The sequence below is a fragment of the Hemicordylus capensis genome, chromosome 3, assembly GCF_027244095.1.
Source record: "Hemicordylus capensis ecotype Gifberg chromosome 3, rHemCap1.1.pri, whole genome shotgun sequence".
NCBI lineage: Eukaryota > Metazoa > Chordata > Lepidosauria > Squamata > Cordylidae > Hemicordylus > Hemicordylus capensis.
This window is the reverse complement of record NC_069659.1, coordinates 2,466,541-2,485,573: the sequence shown is the minus strand read 5'-3', so window position 1 is coordinate 2,485,573 and position 19,033 is coordinate 2,466,541. Positions and strand designations below refer to the sequence as shown.

The window sequence follows — 19,033 nt, the reverse complement described above, 5'->3', positions numbered from 1 at the left end:
AAACCCCCACACCCATATCAAACTACCACAGGTCTAAAAATGGGGCAGAAATAAAGCAGATTTAAACTTATTTGGACCATATCAAGAGACCTCGGGGTCAAAAACCAAGGCAGAGGCAAAGCCAAGGCAGAGGCAAGACCTCTTTATTTAGACCTAGAAATGACGTTATCCAAGGACCCTGGGTTTTAAACAAACAAGGCAATGACAGGAATATTTACAACAATATTAAGAATATTTAGCACCAAAAACAAACATGGGTTTAAAACAAGGCAATAGGACACGAATATTTAAGGCAGAAGTATTTAAAACTAAAAAACAGTTAAACTGCGGCATTAAAAAGGGAACATTCATCCTCCCCAAAGACAAGACCTCACGTTTTGGAGTTTGCCATAAGAGTCAACCTCAACCAACTCCAAGACCACGGAAATGAAAGGAAGTTGCGCAAGAGCAGGATTTCCTTTCAGGAAATGAAAGAAGAGAACTTCTCTGTGGACTGGGCACCATCTGAGTCAGTGTGCTTGGATCTATGCCTCCTCAATACATCACAAACCAAAGCGAAGCAACCCCTAGAACCATTTAAACTTTGAGTGAGAGCAGTTTCCAATCAGATGACAAAACAGGGCAGAGGGGGTTCTTCTTCCCGGGAGCCAACCCAGTGGAAAGGTCCTAGATGCCAACTCCGAAAGGCTGGAAGTGGAGAACACGCCAGCATTTCTTGGGGGGAGACGACCTGCTATGGGGGCCACAGCTGCTTCCCATGGCCTCAGTTATGACAAGCTCTTTCTTGGAAAAGCAGTGATGATGAAAACCATATTTTCATTTTATGAAATATGTAAAATATATCTGTATCATTTTGATGCAGGTTCATTATCAACAAAATTGTTAAAAATGAGTAGTATTAATACTTAGCTGAGCTTTTGTTCCAGCAATTAATTAGTTGTGCATTTTTAATTGGAAATATTGTATGGGCTTTTTTTCATTATTAATTGAACTGTAGTTTCCTCTCCCATCCTTCCTTTATCTGTTGTTTTTGTTGTTTGTAGGTTATGTTTGTATGTATGTTTGTGTATTTTACACACTCTCACACACACACTCTTAAAAATGGGGAACTGAAATAGCTCCTTGTGATTTTGAAAGAGAGTGAGCTCTGGGGGGTGCGGGGGGAGTCCAAACAAAACACTTAAAGATAATCCACCCACTCCCAAAGTGGAGAAAGTTCATGTGAAGTGGACTTCTTAGATTTGCACCCATCTCTCCCCAGCTTCTCTCACTTTCCTGCATGAATCATGGCTAATGATTTAGGGAGCAAGAGACAAAACATGACATTGGAAACACCCAAAGAATACTGTGTGGGGAGAAGGCCCCTGATCGCCAACTGGCTGGGTTTCCATGGCACATCCAGGAGAAGACAGGAGTGCTGAAGACGAACCTTCCAGCTGGCAGAGATGCAAGCGCTTGCTGCCTCAATGCCTTCCTTAATCTGCTAGCGTGGCAAACCCCACCCCCCACCATTTTCTTGGTATTTTCTTTGATATTGTGACCCTCTCTCTGGCGCATTAATTACCCAGATATAATGACCAAACTGATTAGCCACCAACACACTGCGTGTTCTGTGCATACCACTGAATTACTGCCACTTAATTATCCTTGACAGATTGTGGTATTTGATGTGGAGTGAGTAGTTCAGTTAGATATCAGTTCAGTTTATGACGATCTTTGATTATATAAAAGGGGCAAAAGTAAAAATTAGACAGGGTGGAATTTTGCTCTGGAAACGCGGTGGAGAAGAGGAGCCTTGTAAGGCTGCAGAATGAGTAAGAAAAACCCAGGAAGGCACAACCTTGGCCATGGCAACCCTTCCCCAATACTGTCTAGGGGTCACTCATAGGGCCTGGCTTCCTGTGTGGATTCTGCAAGGGGCCATCCTCTGAGCTCGAGTCAGCCGGCATCTAGGACTTTCTGGAAAGATTCACGTGGACCACGAGCTGCAGTCCTGATTTCTGTGTCTCTGCCTGAGCCTAGGGATGCAGATCCCCCGTCTCCGCAGCACCTCCAGGCGCAGGACACCAGCGGCTCAGGCCTCCTTCAGCTCCTTGCTAAGACTGGGCAGCACCAGAGAGGGGCCCAGTTGGTCCTCCCAAATACGACGCCGGCAGCATCACTTGGACCCTGTGCAACCATCTCTCAGGAGAGCTGGTCTTGTGGCAGCGAGCATGAATGGGCCCCTTTGCTAAGCAGGGTCTACCCTGGTATGCATTTGAATGGGAAACTGTATGCGCTGTAAGATACTCCCCCTTAGGGGCTAATGGGGCCGCTCTGGGAAGAGCACCTGCCTGCTTGTGTGCATAGATGCAGAAGGGTCCAGGTTCCCACCCAGACATCTCCAAGAGAGGGCTGGGAGAGACTGCTGCCTGCAACCTTGGAGAAGCCGCTGCCAGTCTGGGCAGACAATCCTGGACCTGGATGGACCTTGGGTCCGACTTGGTAGAAGGCAGCTTCCTCGGTTCCGAGGCCAGCCTCCTGGCCCCCCTGTCTCCCCCCATGCTTGCCCCTTGCCCTAACTTGCCTGCCTGCCTGCTGTCTTCCTGGTCCCTCTCTCCATCACCCGGCTTTCCCCTTCCCATGATTCACACACAGTGCTTGAAGAGCTGGCCAGCTGACTTTGCTCCAGATGCAACACGAACGCCTGGCCTGGCAAGCAACACTGCCGCCGCCACCCCCCACCACCCGCCCCTGACCACCTCTAAGGAAGCCCCTCCAAAAGCAGCTCTGAGGAGGAGCAAGTGATTGGAGGCCCAGCGGGAGGCCATCTCTGGGCGCTCTGGCTGCTCCGTACCCGGAAGGCAGGGAAGCCCCGGAGCAGGGCAGGCCTTACCTTCTTGACGTCGTTGTGCAGGTACTTGGCGGTCTGCTTGGCCAACTCCGTCTTACCTGTTCAAAGGGCAGGAAAAAAGCAGGTGGCTGTAAGAGAGAAAAGGCCTTGACAAGCCCGACTGCCTCACAGAGCCACCGATTGCAGCCTGGTTGTGTGGGAGGGAGCCAGGAGATGCAAGACGGCCTGTTCCATCTGGGAGGAGGCTGAGCTCCGTCTCCCTCCCCTGCTTCCATTTCTCAAGGCTGATACCAATGTGGAGATGAGTCACAGGGTGGGCTGCTTGGCCCAGGCCTTCCCAACCTTGGGTCCCCAGATTGTTAGACTACAACACCCATCACCCCCAGCCTTCAGCCACGGTGGCTGGGGATGATGGGTATTGTAGTCCTCCACTACCTGGGGACCCAAGGTTGGGAACCCCTGGACTAGATAACAGCAAAACCTTCTACCCTTAAAATAATTTTTAAAAGTCTGTAAGGGAAGGTGCTTTCTCCTCATCCCCCCACTCAGAGCACGAGGTTTATGCAAGGGTGCTTTGCGGGATTGGATCATCAGCAATGCTTAGGCCAAGCCACTCCTGCAATGTCCTTGACTTCTAGACAAGGAGTAGATTTGCTGGGAAATGCGATATTCTTTGTTTATTGGATTTATATGCAACGTCCATCATAAAACGCTAGGCATGAAAGCAATCAATAATTCAAAACGCATATTGCGGAATAAATCTACATCGACAGGGCATCAACAAACATGCCAGTTCATGACAATGAGAGGCTTGTGCTGCGCCAGGCATGCATGTGTTGCCTGAGCCAAGGTCCCCTGGCATGCACTGTGAAGGTCACAGCAGGGCACTCCAGGGGCTGCCAGAGCTCAGATCCCTTCGAGGAGAAGGCTTCCCTTTCTCTTCCCACCCAAGGGGCTGCCAGGTCCTCTTGCTTCTTCCTTGTCAGGAGCTCCAGAAACCAGCGCTCACTTGGCTAAAACCCACACTGGGCATCTTTTGTCCACCTCCCCCGCAAGGTCTGCAAACCTGGCTAGTTTTACCTGCCCAGGTAAAGATGGCTTCATTCGTCCCGGCCTTTTGCTCCCGTTTGATTGTCAGCTGCTGCAAACATTTTAATTTGCTCCTCTTTAGGGATATTACCGCTGTTGGTGCTATGTATGTAAAATGTACATTACTAACAGCTTAGGGCTGAGTTACTTAAAAGAGCACCCTCTTCTGTAGAAACCGCACCATTTATTAAGGTCATCAGGGAATTCTTCCTACAGTTACTGCCAGTTTGGTTGACTCAGGGTTGGGCTTTCTCAGTAGCCGCCCCGAGCTCTGGATCGTAGCCGCCACTAAGATGAGAGCTTTGACTTCTTTGTCAGCTTGTAGGAGTGCCTTAAAATCTCTTTTATATTTAAGTGTTCAATGGCTCTATTTTATTGTGTTTTTAATGGTTTTCATTAAAAAAAATTGTTTTAACTACTGTGAACTGCTTAGAGACTGATGTTTGGGTGGTACAGATATGTAATGAGTAAATAAGTAACAACTGTTTACCATTTATTATTATTATTAAAATTATTCATATCTCACTTCTCCATACAATACTGTTCAGGGCGGCTCACAACAGTAAAACAATAAACGTAATATAAAATTTACCACAATAAAACAAATAAAACACAATGTAGAATAAAAATATTTAGAACAAACCACATTAAAAATTAACCCATCAGTCAGACTGTAGTAAAACACATTTAAAAGTGTCATCGACCCTTTAGGGGACAGTGGCCATAGTGCCATCAAATTCAGCATACATGTGGGGAGAGAATCACCAAGGAAGTCTAACACTTTGCATTTCAAAAGAGGAAACTTCTCTAAAATGAGGAGTATGGTAAAAAGAAAGCTGAAAGGGAAAATCAGGAGAGTCACTTCGCTCCAGAATGCACGGAGTTTACTCTAAACCACAATACTAGAAGCCCAGTTAGATTGTATACCCCCAAAGAGGAAAGGTACCAATAAGGCCAGGAGGATGCCAGCTTGGCTGACAGCTACCATCAAGCAAGCCATAAAAGGGAGGAAAACATCCTTCTGAAATTGGAAGGCCTCTCCAAATGAAGAGAACAGAAAGGAACACAAACTCTGGCAAAAGAAATGCAAGGTGACAATAAGAGAGGTGGTAAGAGAGTTTGAGGAACATTTAGCTAAAAGCATCAAGGGGAATAACAAAAACTTCTTTAAATACATCAGAAACAGGAAACCTGCCAGGGAGGCGGTTGGACCTTTGGATAATGAGGGATTGAAAGGGATTATTAAGGAGGATATGGAGGTTGCAGAGAAGCTCAATGAATTCTTTATATCGGTCTTCACAGCAGAGGATACTGAGCATATACCTGTTCCTGAACCAGGCTTTTCGGGGATGGAGGCTAAAGAACTGAGTCAGATAGATGATGTTCTAAACTGTCTGGAAAAAATGAAAACTAGCAAATCACCAGGGCCGGATGGCATCCATCCAAGAGTCCGCAAAGAATTCAAATGTGAAATTGCCAACCTCCTTGCTAAAATATATAACTTATCCCTGAAATCAGGCTCTGGACCAGAGGACTGGAAAGTAGCAAATGTAACACCGATTTTCAAAAAGGGATCCAGAGGCGATCCGGGAAATTACAGGCAGATTAGCTTAATGTCTGTTCCAGGCAAATTGATGGAAAGCATCCTCAAGGATAAAATTGTAAAGCACATAGAAGAACAGGCCCTGCTGGCAGAGAACAAGCATAGCTTCTGCAAAGGTAAATCTTGCCTCACCAACCTTTTGGAGTTCTTTGAGAGTGTCAACAGGTATGTGGATAAGAGTGATCCTGGTGACATAGGATACCTGGACTTCCAAAAACCTTTTGACAAAGTTCCTCATCAACGACTCCTGAGGAAACTTAGCAGTCATGGGATAAAGGGACAAGTACATGTGTGGATTACTAACTGGTTGAAGGACAGGAAACAGAGGGTAGGTATAAATGGAGAGTTTTCACAATGGAGGGAAGTAAGAAGTGGGGTCCCCCAGGGATCTGTACTGGGACCGGTGCTTTTTAATTTATTCATAAATGATCTAGAAGCAGGGGTAAGCAGTGAGGTGGCCAGATTTGCAGATGATACCAAACTCTTTCCGGTAGTGAAATCCAAAATGGATTGTGAGGAGCTTCAAAAGGATCTCTCCAATCTGGGAGAGTGGGCGACAAAATGGCAAATGCGGTTCAATGTTGGCAAGTGTCAAGTGATGCACATTGGGACGAAAAACCCCAACTTCAAGTATATGCTGATGGGATCTGAGCTGTTGGTGACTGACCAGGAGAGGGATCTTGGGGTTGTGGTGGACAGCTCACTGAAAGTGTCAACTCAGTGTGCGGCAGCTGTGAAAAAGGCCATTTCCATGCTAGGGACCATTAGGAAGGGGATTGAAAATAAAACGGCTAACATTATAATGCCCTTATACAAAACTATAACAGGTGCGGCCACACCTGGAGTACTGCGTACAATTCTAGTCACCACATCTAAAAAAGGACATTGTAGGTCTGGAAAAGGTGCAGAAGAGGGCAACCAAGATGATCAGGGGCCTAGAGCACCTTCCTTATGAGGCAAGGCTACAACAGCTGGGGCTATTTAGTTTAGAAAAAAAGATGACCGCGGGGAGACATGAGAGAAGTCTATAAAATCATGCATGGTGTGGAGAAAGTGGAGAGAGAGAGATTCTTCTCCCTCTCACATAACACTAGAACCAGGGGTCATCCCATGAAACTGATTGCCAGGAAATCTAAGACCAGCAAACAGAAGTACTTTTTCACAAAACACATAATCCATTTGTGGAATTCTCTGCCACATGATGTGATGACAGCCAACAACCTGGAAGGCTTTAAGAGGGGTTTGGAGAACTTCATGGAGGAGAGGTCTATCAACGGCTACTAGCTGGAGGGCTGTGGGCCACCTCCAGCCTCGGAGGCAGGATGCCTCTGGGTACCAGTTGCGGGGGAGTAACAGCAGGAGACAGGGCCTTCCCTCAACTCCTGCCTGTGGCTTCCAGCGGCATCTGGTGGGCCACTGTGTGAAACAGGATGCTGGACTAGATGGGCTTCCTTGGGCCTGATCCAGCAGGGCTGTTCTTATGTTCTTAAGGTTTGCAAAGCCAATTCGAACCATGACTTCTGATTCTGGTTTGCCAGCCTGCTGCAAATCATGGTTTTTCAGCTGAGACACCACACCAAACCATAGCTAAACTTCCTTAACCACAGCTTGTTGCGTTGTTTGAACTGAGCTGATGTCTTCTATCTAAACCTACCTCACAGATGCTTTTCAAGTATTAACGACGACGACTTTGGCGTAGGAAAGAGATCCCACAGTCTCTCTAAGGTTGCTTTTTACTTCTATCTTTTAATTTGTAACTTTTAAATGAGATCTTAGCCTGGCCTTTTAACTTCTTTAATTTTATTAATTTTTTATTGTTCTACATTTCATCTGCTTTATTAATGTTGCAAGCTGCCCCGAGAAGTAGTGTATGGGAGGGGGTGGGTATACATATTTCAAACAAATAAAAACAAATAAGGCAGTTCTGAACTGTTCTCCTGAAAGCTTAACCCTAAACTGGCTTCCCTGTTACGTCTTAAACCCATTTTGAGCCCTTCGTGTCCTCAGTGGGAAGGAGGAGCGAGTGCTGTTCCTCCTCCTCTCTTTCCGAGGCCAAGCGAGGCGTCACACTCCACATGGGCCAACAGACATGCAGGTGGAAGAAGGTGTCACGTGGGCCAGAGACCATATAGGAGCCCAGAATGTCACCCAGCCGAAGGTCCCCTTTGCTGTCCCCACCAGGCAGCTTTTTGTTTGGCCTAGAAAATCTGTTTGCTACCCTTCACTAGGCACTGCCCACACCTTTTCAAGTTGGCCCCCAAAACATTGCGGACTACCAACTTGCTTCTGTCTAAAAAACCAAACCCTAACCAAAACACACTATGGACAGATTTGGGGATGTGAACTTGGCAGTAGGTACCAACATCTGCATTTGCCGAGTGTGTCCACGGAGGAGACTCTGACTCCACACAGCTCCTCCTGGGCCACCTTCTGTCTGAGCCTGGTGCCAGCAGACGACAGGGCAGGGTATGGCAGGCAATGCAATTCTGTAGAACTCGGGGGTTGGTGGTGGTGGTGGTGATGATATGGAGCATATCGAGGGCATTGGAATGCTTTCTGAAAACCTTCTGAAGGGCAGAAATGATAATTTGCTAGGTTTTATGCATATACTAGAGCCACTGCAGCTTTTTTCCTGACCTGCATGATGGATTTGAAATGCTTTGTGTCTAAACCAAGATTAAGCTGCTGTGCTGTATTCACTACAGAAGCAGGCCCCGTCACAGCAAAGGCCCAGTGGCTTGCTGCTGCTTGGGAGGGACTCCAAGTGCTGAGGGGTGTGTGTGTGTGTGTGTGTGTGTGAAAGAGAGGGGGGGAGGAGCTGGGGGGGGGCTGAAGAGCCGGTCTCTGACTAGGCACAGAGCGGGGTTCAGAACAGGCCCACCCAAACAGGCTGCTGCACCCTGGGTTTCTCTCTCTCTGCCACAGGCATCCTCTGAGGCAGCAGCTGGACCACTAGCCTCCCCGTTTCACCTTGTGGGCCCCCCTTTACCAATTCCGGAGGATCCCAAGAAGAGGAAGACCAGCGGATGCTCCTCGTCATACCAGCCATTTTCCTTTCTTCGGATGGCTGCAATCAAAACGCGACAAAAACAAAGGAAGGGGTTATGCATCTGGGCACACAGAAAAGGGAAAGGCATATAAATCAATGACACAACAGCAAGTATAATTATCACTAAGTATACACTATGTTTTACTGCTCTCTGCCCACTCAAAGTCCTCGCAACCATTAGAGCTACCTAATTTGATTAGCCAGCAAGGCCCCCAGAGACACCTAATCAGGTTAGCATGGATTTGGAAAGCTGCCCAGAGCAGATTTCGGATAAAGTTTTCCAGGATGTGCACTCAGGGTTGCCAGGGAAACAGGAGGAGGAGGATGGACACTGAATGAACCAGAAAGGGACCCATTGGGTGGGTTGGGAGGGGAAGGGGGGTAAGGCGGCGGCGGGGGAGGGAGGAGGAAGCGATTCAAGAGGCTGAGCCCCGCTCTCCAGCCCGTAAGCACCAGCTCTGTGCACAAAGAAGTGGCGGCGAGGAGAAGTTTGCTGCCCCTTTTCTGCTACTGGGAAGGGAGGTTTGAATTCAAGGTCACCGCAGCCTTGAACAGATGTGCAGGCCACTGTAAATCCTGGTAACAGGATGAGCGAAGGATGCAGAAGGAACATGCAAAGAGAACAGAGGCGACATGGGGTGGGTTTTAGCTGCCCAAAGACAAGGGGATCTGCTCTAAAGAGCAGCCGGACCTGGGCGGCAAGGTGGGTCAGCCCCACGCTCTGAAGAGCCAGGGGAGTGGGGTCACCTGTCCTGTAGGGGTTAACCCGCACCTACTCAGAGCTATGCACCCTTAAATTACTGCACAGATGCAAAGTGTGTCCAGGGCTCGAAAACCACATGCTTCTGCGGAGTGATATAAAGGAACGTGGCAGCTGGGAAGGGGGCACTGAGGAGAACAGGGAGAACCACCAGTAGGATGAGAAGAAGCAGGGCGAAGCTGCACCAACAGGAGGGGAGGCGGCCGCTCTGGGCACTACTGGAGAAAACGGCCCCAGAGTCGTGCTTCTCAGTGTGGAGGAACAGCCTCCTGAGGCGGAGGCACACGCCCCACCATCGGAGGCCAGAGCCACTGGATTGGCTCAGGTGCTGGGGATGCCACACATGGGGCCCAGCGGTCTCTCTGCTTGGCTCTCTGGATTCTGCGATCTCACCAAGTGCAGAATTTGGTGTGGTATGCACAAATGGCATCCTGAGAGTCTCAATATTTGCTTGTATAAGAGAGTCATCCCCCAGAGCAATTCTCTTAAGATGGGCTTGGATGTTTATAAGGGGCAGTAGCTTCAGAAATCTCACAGGCTACACTGAGATGGAAAGGAGGAGGATTTCCAGGAATCGGTGGGGGGCGGGGGGGGGGGAGTGGGATGAAGTGTCAGTATCCTGCACAGCTCTTTGTCTTATCAGTCACGGTGAGCAGTAGCAGCAGAACAGATTACACAAAACAACAAAACCCAGACACATTGAAGTCACCACCTAAATCATTCATTCATTCATTCATTCATTCGATTTATATACCGCCCTTCCAAAAATGGCTCAGGGCCGTTTACATCAAAATAAGAACAATTAAAATCAATTAACCATTAAAACCAAAACTATAAGAACAGCATACAACTAATTAACAGGTAAAACATCTAAATAGTTTTAAAAAAAAACCCTGGAGAACCAGACCAAACATTTACAACAATTAAAAACAGTTTGCAACAACGAAAAAACCCTGGAAGGCCAGGCCAAATGCCTAGAGGTCGCACAACCCAGCTTTTCCTTCCACACTTGGCCACCCTCGGCTGTGTGCAGGTTCTCTACTTTCCTGAGGCCAACAGCCCTCCTTTCCAGCTAAAAGAGAAGCACACCTAGCCAGAGACTGGGCCGTGGTTCTGTTTGGGGGGGCAACTCAGAGCATCTCCCTTCTCTTCCCTAACACGGTTCTACCCACCACACAAGGTGACTCTCCCATTCGGGCCTGCTGAAGCAGCCTTCTGCACAGGCCCACCCGCATCCTGACTGTGACGCCGCCTCGTGTCCTGGGAAAGGTTCAAGGAGCAGGTTTCAGTCAGGACGCGGTGAGTCGCCGTGTTGGCAGTGTGCTGAAGCGTTCAGGCGGCCACTTCGTCATGCCAAAATTGCTCAGAAAAGTCAGCCCTCTGCCTGGAAAAGGGGTCCCAAAACTGGCCCTTGGGAAACTCCCACGCGTTTTCCCCCCACGGCCTGGGAGGCCAGGGCCAGACCCCTCAGGCTGCCCAAAGTAGGTCACTCGGGACAGTGGAGCGTCTCCCTGCTGCAGAGATTCAAGCCAGCAACGCTGCCTCTCCACCACACGGCAGGACGCCTGGTGATCAGTCACTCGATGTCTGGCGTGGGCACCACCCAGAGACCATTTCTAGCCACCTAATGGCGCAGCAGGGAAATGCCTTGCCTAGCAAGCAAGAGGTTGCCACTGCCAGTTCAAATCCCCACGGGTATGCTTCCCAGACTATGGGAAACACCTCTATCGGGCAGCAGCGATAGAGGAAGGTGCTGAAAGGCATCCTCTCAGACTGCGTGGGAGGAGGCAATGGCAAACCCCTCCTGTATCCTTCCCAAGACAACCCCAGGGCTCTGTGGGCGCCAGGAGTCGGCATCGACTTGACGGCACACTTTTCCTTACCTCCATGTGGCGGACTGAGGCACCCAGCCAAGACCTCCGTCTGGCAACGTTTGAAACCCCCGGCTCTGGAGAGAGGAGGCCCATAGTGCCTCACAGGGTGGAAAGGACCCAGCAGCACGCTCAGCCACGCCGGTGGGCTAGGAGGCCACATTTCCCAATAACTGCATCCAAGTCAAAGTCAAGGAACACCCAAAGTGGAGCAGAGGAAGCTGCCTTGTGCAGAGAGAGACCAGGGCTTCATCGAGCTCGTTCACGTCCACACTGACTGGCAGGCAGGGCGCCAGCTTCAAGGTCTCAGGCGGGAGTTGCTCCTGGCCCTCCCTGCAGATGCAGCCGCCAGGGAGGGGACCTGGGACCTTCGGCATGCCAAGCAGGCGCTCCTCCCCTGAGCAAGAGCCCCACCCCCAAGAGAGAACCCCCCAGACGGAGGCCAAAGGGATGTCGCTGCCACCCTTCCCATTCCCACCCCCACCCCCACCCCCACGCTGGGCTAGATTTTACAGACTCAGGAGTGCTGGTTGCCAGAAGGGATACTGGGAGGAGGAGGGTGGGCAAAGGGACTGGTTGGAAAACAAAAGCATCCCAGGTGCTTCCAAACCTATTTATGGATTCTCACAAGAACGGCTGGTTAGTTATTTTCAGCATGGCAGGACTTAGGGCCTGAATCGCAGGAGTTATTAATCGCAGGAGTTATTCAATGAACAATGTTCGTAAGTGTTAGCATTTTAGTTGACATCACCAGTATTTCAGTTTGTTACTGATGTGGAGTTGATGAATCATCTATTTGCTCTGAACATGTTGCTACCTACCAGCCGCCACATCTGTGTGTATTATTTCCTGACTGTGTGTGTGTTTGTCTGGTCAGTGACCATGATCAAAACCCAGAAGGGATGCAGGCGATCGCTCCCAGTCACTACAAGACCTGCTAGAACTGCCCTCCATGTTCCCAACCTGGGTCCCCAGACTAGCCTGGCCCTGTTCCTGGCTGCTCCACCCGGCTGCTAAATTCCACCCGGATTTACAGATTTCAAATGCGCGGCCCGGATTTTACTCTGGATCCAATCAGATGGGAGGGCAGAGGAGGAGGGGAAAGTATACAAATCTGTCAAATAATCAAATACAATGCAAATTAGTTGCCACATAACTGGCATAATATACAAATCAGGCCACCCGGATTTGGGAAGCTTGACTACGGCAACCCTACCCCAGACATTGCTGGGGTACAAGTGGGGACCCCGGCTCCAGATTAGGCCTGATTTCCAAGTGTGCTCATTTTTCATCTGCACTCATTTTGCCACTTCATTTCTAAAAGGTTTGAAATGTGAACCTTAAACCACTTCTCAGGGCAGAGCTGGCCAGAATGACCATGCACAACGGACTTGCTTGCCTCAGATTTTCAAGTCTGTGGAGGGCCTCCGGGGATCATGAGCACAACCATGGTATTTCAGAATTTCAGATTCTTTAGAATATCTGATTTTGCTCTGAACACCAAAGCCTCAGAAAGGTTCAAAAGTGCACCACACACACACACACACACAGCCCAGACAATATTAGAACTACATAATAAAGTAGTACAACAATAATCAGCAGGCAGAACAGTTTTAGTTCAGTCTCCTCCCAAGGCCTCATGAAAGAGCCAGGTCTCTACCAGGCATCGGAAACCATACAGGCCCTCTCTAAGGAGGGATTTCCTGGAGTGACGAAGCCACAACTGAAAAGGTCCTGCCACTCACCCATTCCCCGCCAACTCCCAACTGCTGCAGGTGCTCAGAACAGGACTTCCGGTACGAAACAGCGTGTATGAAGCCACCCTTGGGAGAAGGGGTCTTTAAGGTACTCAGGCCCTACCCTGTGTCAGGCTTGGAAGAAGCCTCACCTCGAACTGAGCACAGAAATGACCAGGGGACCAGTGTAGATCAAACAGCAGAGAATTCTATGCTCCATCGCTCCCATTCCAAGCAACCGTCTGGGGGTGGCATCTTACTCAAGAAGTTATTCAGCCACGCTGTGCCTCCCAAAGCAAAAAGAAGCTCTGTGGTACCTTCAAAATCCTATCTCAGATTCGCCCCCACATCCCAGCTCCCAATCCAGATTACTAGAATGTTCCCTGCTCTGCTCTTGTCCACTTTGGGAGGCTCTGGAGGTCCATCAAGTGTGCTGACAAAAGCAACCCTCTTTCCAAAATAACCCACTTTTAATGGCTAGAGCCAAACTACCTCTTGGTTGGAAAGGTGGCAACCTTTTAGCGGAGTCTAGAACAGGAATCTATGCTACAAGGAAATATGACAGACAACCTTTTTTTAAATTATAACACATTTTAGAGGAAAAAATAACAGGTATAATTTGTTTTAGAGTTTCTAGCGAAATGAAATGATTTAAAATGTATTTAGATAGATATTTCAGAGAATATATGATGAGCACAATGAAATATGGAGATATCCTTAATACTATTATATATCCATGTGTTTTTGGCAATTCTATAATGTATATTTATGTATATTTGCTTGGAAAATAAAGCATTATTATTTTTCAAAAGGTTGCCCTGTTATAAAACAAATGGGCCAATGGTCTGACTCGGTAGAAGGCAGCTTCCTATGTCCCTATCTCCAGTTCAAAGGACCTCCGATGGGACAGCTGGGGAATACCCCTGGGACGCCTCACCTGGGCTGGGCTAAACAGACCAACGACTTCAAGTCAGCTGCATGTGTCATATGATCCTTAGACTGGCCAATTAAAATTCTGAAAGGGTGTTGGAGTATCAGAGAGACAGGAAGTCAGCTGACGGACTTCCCCATTTAAAAACAAAGCCTCTTCCTTCTGCTGCACTTCTTGAAGGGTTATTTTCTTGCTGTATTGATCGTAAAAGTGTTTTGTGCGAGAGAGAGAGAGAGAGAGACAGACAGAGGGACACATACAAGTTACAGAAAACTACGGCTTGTATTGTGCTGCAAATTATAGGGTCTAGCTGCTAAGAGCTCACCTGGAAGGCTGCTTTTTAAAATTCTGCACAGACCTATCTCGGCAGTTGTCAGAGGTCAGCGAGACTGGAGAGGCAACGTATGAGGTTTGACAGAAGCGCTACTTAAAGCAGGTGAAATGCCAAGCTTGAAAGGAATGACGAGCAGAGATATTTCTTCTGATAGGAGAGCAGAATAATGGACGAGTAGGAAAGGCAGGCAGACTGGAAAACGGCACGCAGCAGGAATTGCTGGGTGTCGGAAATGGCAGTTGTGCTCAGAGCACAACAGGGCACCGCGGATGGCATCTTTAGGAGCTCACAGAGAAAAGCAAACTCTGGAGAAGGGCCTAGGAGCCCTGTGAGATACGGCTTTCAAAATGCTTAGGAGAACCACGAACATCTTGTGACTACTGTCTGGCAGCTTCCCTTCGTGTTTTTAAGATGCAAACAGGGAAAATCAACATCAGTGGCAGCCCTTGCTCACTTTCCCTTTAGAGGCAGGTGCAGCCATAAGGAACATAGGAACATGCCATATACTGAGTCAGATCCCTGGTCCGTCTAGCTCAGTATTGTCTGCACAGACTGGCAGCGGCTTCTCCAAGCTTGCAGGCAGGAGCCTCTCTCAGCCTTATCTGGAGATGCTGCCAGGGAGGGAACTTGGAACACCCTGCATGCAAGCAGGCAGATGCTCTTCCGCTGAACTATGGCCCCATCCCGTAAGGGGAATATCTTACACACATGTAGTCTCCCATTCAAATGCAAACCAGGGCATACCCTGCTTAGCAAAGGGGGCAATTCATGCTTGCTACCACAAGACCAGCTCTCCTCTCCTCTCTCCTCAGGAGTGGACTGAAATGTCCCACAGTCATACCACAGGAGTTTGGTGTGGAATTTGGCAAATGGAGGATCTCCAGACTTTGCTGAAAAAACATAAAACAAGCAAGAGTTGTATGTCTGCAGACAGACGTGTGAAAATGCAATGGGGGTGCTTGGTAAAATCACACCCTGGGGAGGAAGTGGATGGGGCTGATGAGCGCCAGAGCTCTGCATAACCTCTTTGCCCTCCTTCCCCCAGGATTGGCACCGCATATGTTCTGCCAATAAGCAGACATGCCCAGTTGCAGATGCCAAAGATGGGAAGGAAGTCTTATGGGGTTACCTTGACGCCAAATTCCGACTGTTCCTCTCCCTACCCCACTCTCCTTTTTGGACACAGCGTGTGTCCAGCCTTCTTTCTAGCATGCTCAGCCCATTGGTTGATATCCCCCGCCAACGCCGCAGCAGCCTGTCAAAGGCTAAACATGCCAGATCTGAGGCCTCCCCAAAAGCCTACGGAGAGGTCAACTACTGCAGGGGCAGCTTTACACGAAGAAGAATCTCCCAGGCATTGGTGTGATTTGTGTCTGTGCTCGCTAAGATGAAGAGGCTAATAAACTCTCCCTCCAGGGCGCAAAGAGGTCATCTGCAGAAGGGACTCGTGTCCATTCTGGTCCAGATTCCACACTGCAGGAGGAGGTCATTAAAAAGGGACAAGCAAACTGCCCAGGGCGCGTGTGTGTATGAGCGGTGGGGGGACACCCCTGTGCTCTTACTTGGAGAACCCTGGGCGGACCAGTTACAATTTGATCTCCTTATGCCCATGTGGCATTCCTAACTGCCACAAGAAGTAGCACGAAGGTCCACAGAGTGCTCATCTGGGCCACTCCGGAGCCCCCAAAGTGTTCACTGAATGGCAGGAGTCAGAAGTAGCCCAAGTCCCTCAGGGCCAGGATCTTGGCGTGACATTCTCCTAGAATGAAGACTTATGCCAATGATTTTAATGTTTACATGATTTTAATTGTAAACCGCCCAGAGATGCAAGTTTTGGGCAGTATAGAAATATGTTAAGTAAATACATAAAACCCAGTGGGCATTTATTTTTGATATGAATAAATACATTCCACCTTGGAGCCAAGTGCGCAGAGTGGCTCACAACTGATCCGTAGCAAGTTGGGCATGGGAGACCCGGATTCACAGCCCCCCTCTGACATGGGGGGCCCAGCCTCAGTTCCCCAGCTGCAAACAGTGAGGGCCAACACAGTCAAGACTGAAAGGGTCTCTGCCAATGGCAAGTGCTTGAGAGCAATACCAAGGAAATATCAGAAATGCCCTCCACATCTGGAGCAGCCCCGGAGCTTAAAGAGTTCGTGATTATCAGAGCAAGCCCCAGCTGCCAGGGGGAGGCCACGGTCTTCGCACCCACTTGTCCTGCTGCCCCATCCCTGGCCATTCGGGGAATCCGCATTTGGGGTAGAGGGATCCCTCGGAAAGGCTACGCTCCTCTCACCACAACTGGAAAGGCGGTGGGGGACGGAGGAATGGCAGCCACCCCTGAAATCCCAAGCAGGCACTCAGACGGCGGCGATGCCATGCTGGGCTCTGGCGTCCCCTCCGGCCCCAGCTTTTATTTTGCCATCTGTAACAGCAGAGCCACCGCGCTGGGTCTCCGAGAGGCTTTTCAGCTTGCTATTGAACTGATAAATTCACTGTATTACTTTACACAAATCAATACCCCAGCAGTTATCAGGGGTTGACGTGACCAAAATTGGTTTCAGCCAATTTGTGAGTGTAATAAATGTCCATTTATCAAATCAATTCATTCTGCGGGGCTTCTTGGCCTGGCTGGGCTTGTGATGAGACCGAAGGGGTGATGTCCTCTGGGCACGAACCCAAGACCGGCTTGGCCCCTGGGAGCCCACACCCTGTCATTCAAGGGGGCTGCTGGGCTCTCCCCACTGATACTGTGGTGCTACTCAAGCAGGCACCCCTTTGGGAGTTAATGGATCATATGGGTCACTCTCTCGTACAACGCCCCCCCACCCGGCCCAATACTCAAAGTCTTCAGATGAGATCCTGCTCCAAATTCCATACTACGAGGAGGCGAGATTAGCCTTCCCCAGGAACAGGGCCTTCTCTGCAGCAGCTCCAATCTCTCTCTCCCAAGAGAGGTCCGTACAACCCCCTCCCTGCTAACTTCCAGAAACAAGCAACTTTTGTTGCTTTGGTTGACCTTTGAAAGTTAACATTTTCTTTTTGCCCTTCGTGGTTTTTGTTGCTGTTGTCTGTGGGGAGGGGAATCTTTATTGTTGGTGTCTTGAGTTAGATGGCATTTTTTTTAAAAAAGGATGTTTCTAGTTGAATTGCTTTTGAAATTAATATTTTTTAAAAAGAGCATTTTATGTAAAACATTTTATGTAAAACAAATGGTTTACCATGAAGAAAGAGGATGCTGCTCCTGAACCCTCTCCCTCCTTGTGCGCTGCTCCGCGCGATGAGACACAGAGCCCCAACCCTGCCGTGTCCTCTCCATCTCCTCCAAAGTAGGCTGTTCACAACCACACTTCGCATCTGTCTAGCGCTGTGCGTGCGCACAGTGCGTCACGGGAATGACCTCCGCGTAACCCTTGCAACAGCAGTGCAAGGCAAGGGATGACACTGCAGCTGGGGCTGAGAGGGAGCGGCTTGCCTCTGGCCATGCAGGGACTTCACAGCAGAGGCAAGATTCCAAGCGGGGAGGCCCCGATTCGCAGCAGCTCAGTGTCTTAGCCACAATGCGACAACTGACCTTCCCGAGGCCACTTTGCATGATCCCAGGAAGAGCAAAACTGGGTGGAAGAGCCAAAGGAAATGCACGAGCCTTTTGCGCCCTGGATGTCTCTCTCTGCACCTCCAGTGCCCGTCCTCCGCACAGCAGGCAACCGGAGGGCGGCAGAAAGACCTACCCTTCAAGCAAGAGCAGCTTGCCCCAGCGAGCCCGGGGTGTGTGCGTGCCCAAGCAGGCAGCTGGGGGGGCTCCTCTCCCCCCCGCCCTGCCCCACCGGAGCGCAGCTACTGCCTTCAAGCACAGAGATGGCTGCCAAGGCAGTGTCCGAAGGCGCCACGATGAAGAAGTGGCCTCTGCCATTCGCCTAGGGCTGGTCACAGAAAGACGAGCCCTTGGCCCTTCCCTGCAATGGGCTTCTCTAGGGCCTGGAGAGACGGCCCGTTGAGTCCTGCCAGCCTCCGGACCTCGGCCAAGTCCAGCTCTTTTTGAGCCTCAACTCCCCACCCGCTCAATGGGCATAAACTGCCCTTTAGGCAAGTAACAGCAAGTTCAAAGAAAGAGGAGGCACTCCTGGGTCCGTTCACCGCGTGACAGGAGGATCCGGTCCTGTTCACGAACCCTAACCCGCCTCTGCTGCAAAAGACCACCTCGTTCCCTCGCGCACCTACCGCGCCTCCACCCACCTCCCTATGCAGCAGATCTGCCACACACTCTCTTCAGGCTCCCCCCCCCCCCCGCGTCTGCTATAGCCAGACTCCCCCTGCCCCATTGCCCTTGAGATCACAATGAGAAGGAGAATGCCGTATTTACCTGACAATAAGATAACTCGGAGTTTAAGACAACCCCCTTGAAAAAGACAGGTTCGACACCGGTTATACCTGCATTTATCGAAAAGGAAGAGACGATCCCCTCCAATTCTAAGATCAAGGAACCTGGAAGAAACGGGATCTTGGGTTCCGGTCACTGCAGCCCCCACCCAAAGAGAGAAGCAGGTCTCCGGCCTGCTGCTGGACCACAAGGCAGACTAGGCGGCTCCTGACAAGAGAGCCAGGAAGAAGCCGGGCGGAAAGCGATGGCAGCGGCCCAGGAGAGCAGGGCCTGAGCTGCGAGAGAGGAAGGAGAAGGCAGAGCAGTGGGCTCGGGGCAGCGGGAGCTCTTGCGTCCTCCGCGGCAGACTTCCACATGCACGGGGCGATGCTCCTCACCGTCCGGCTCCCCAGGCTGGGTCCCAACGCGCCCACTGGAGCAAGAGGAAGCAACGGCTCCGAAACGGC

The 19,033-nt window shown here is 49.9% G+C and overlaps 1 protein-coding gene across 3 annotated transcripts in view; it reads right to left on the bottom strand.

The window, feature by feature from the left end:
• The window catches only part of CLPB (caseinolytic mitochondrial matrix peptidase chaperone subunit B), a 115,347-nt gene that overhangs the window by 12,602 nt on the left and 83,712 nt on the right, over positions 1-19,033 (bottom strand). For all 3 annotated transcript variants that reach the window (XM_053307865.1, XM_053307863.1, XM_053307864.1), the window contains 2 exons: positions 8,515-8,592; positions 2,876-2,931 (listed from right to left, as the gene is read on the bottom strand). In XM_053307865.1, the coding sequence (XP_053163840.1) occupies positions 2,876-2,931; positions 8,515-8,592 (134 nt within the window). The remainder of the gene's footprint in view (positions 1-2,875; positions 2,932-8,514; positions 8,593-19,033) is intronic.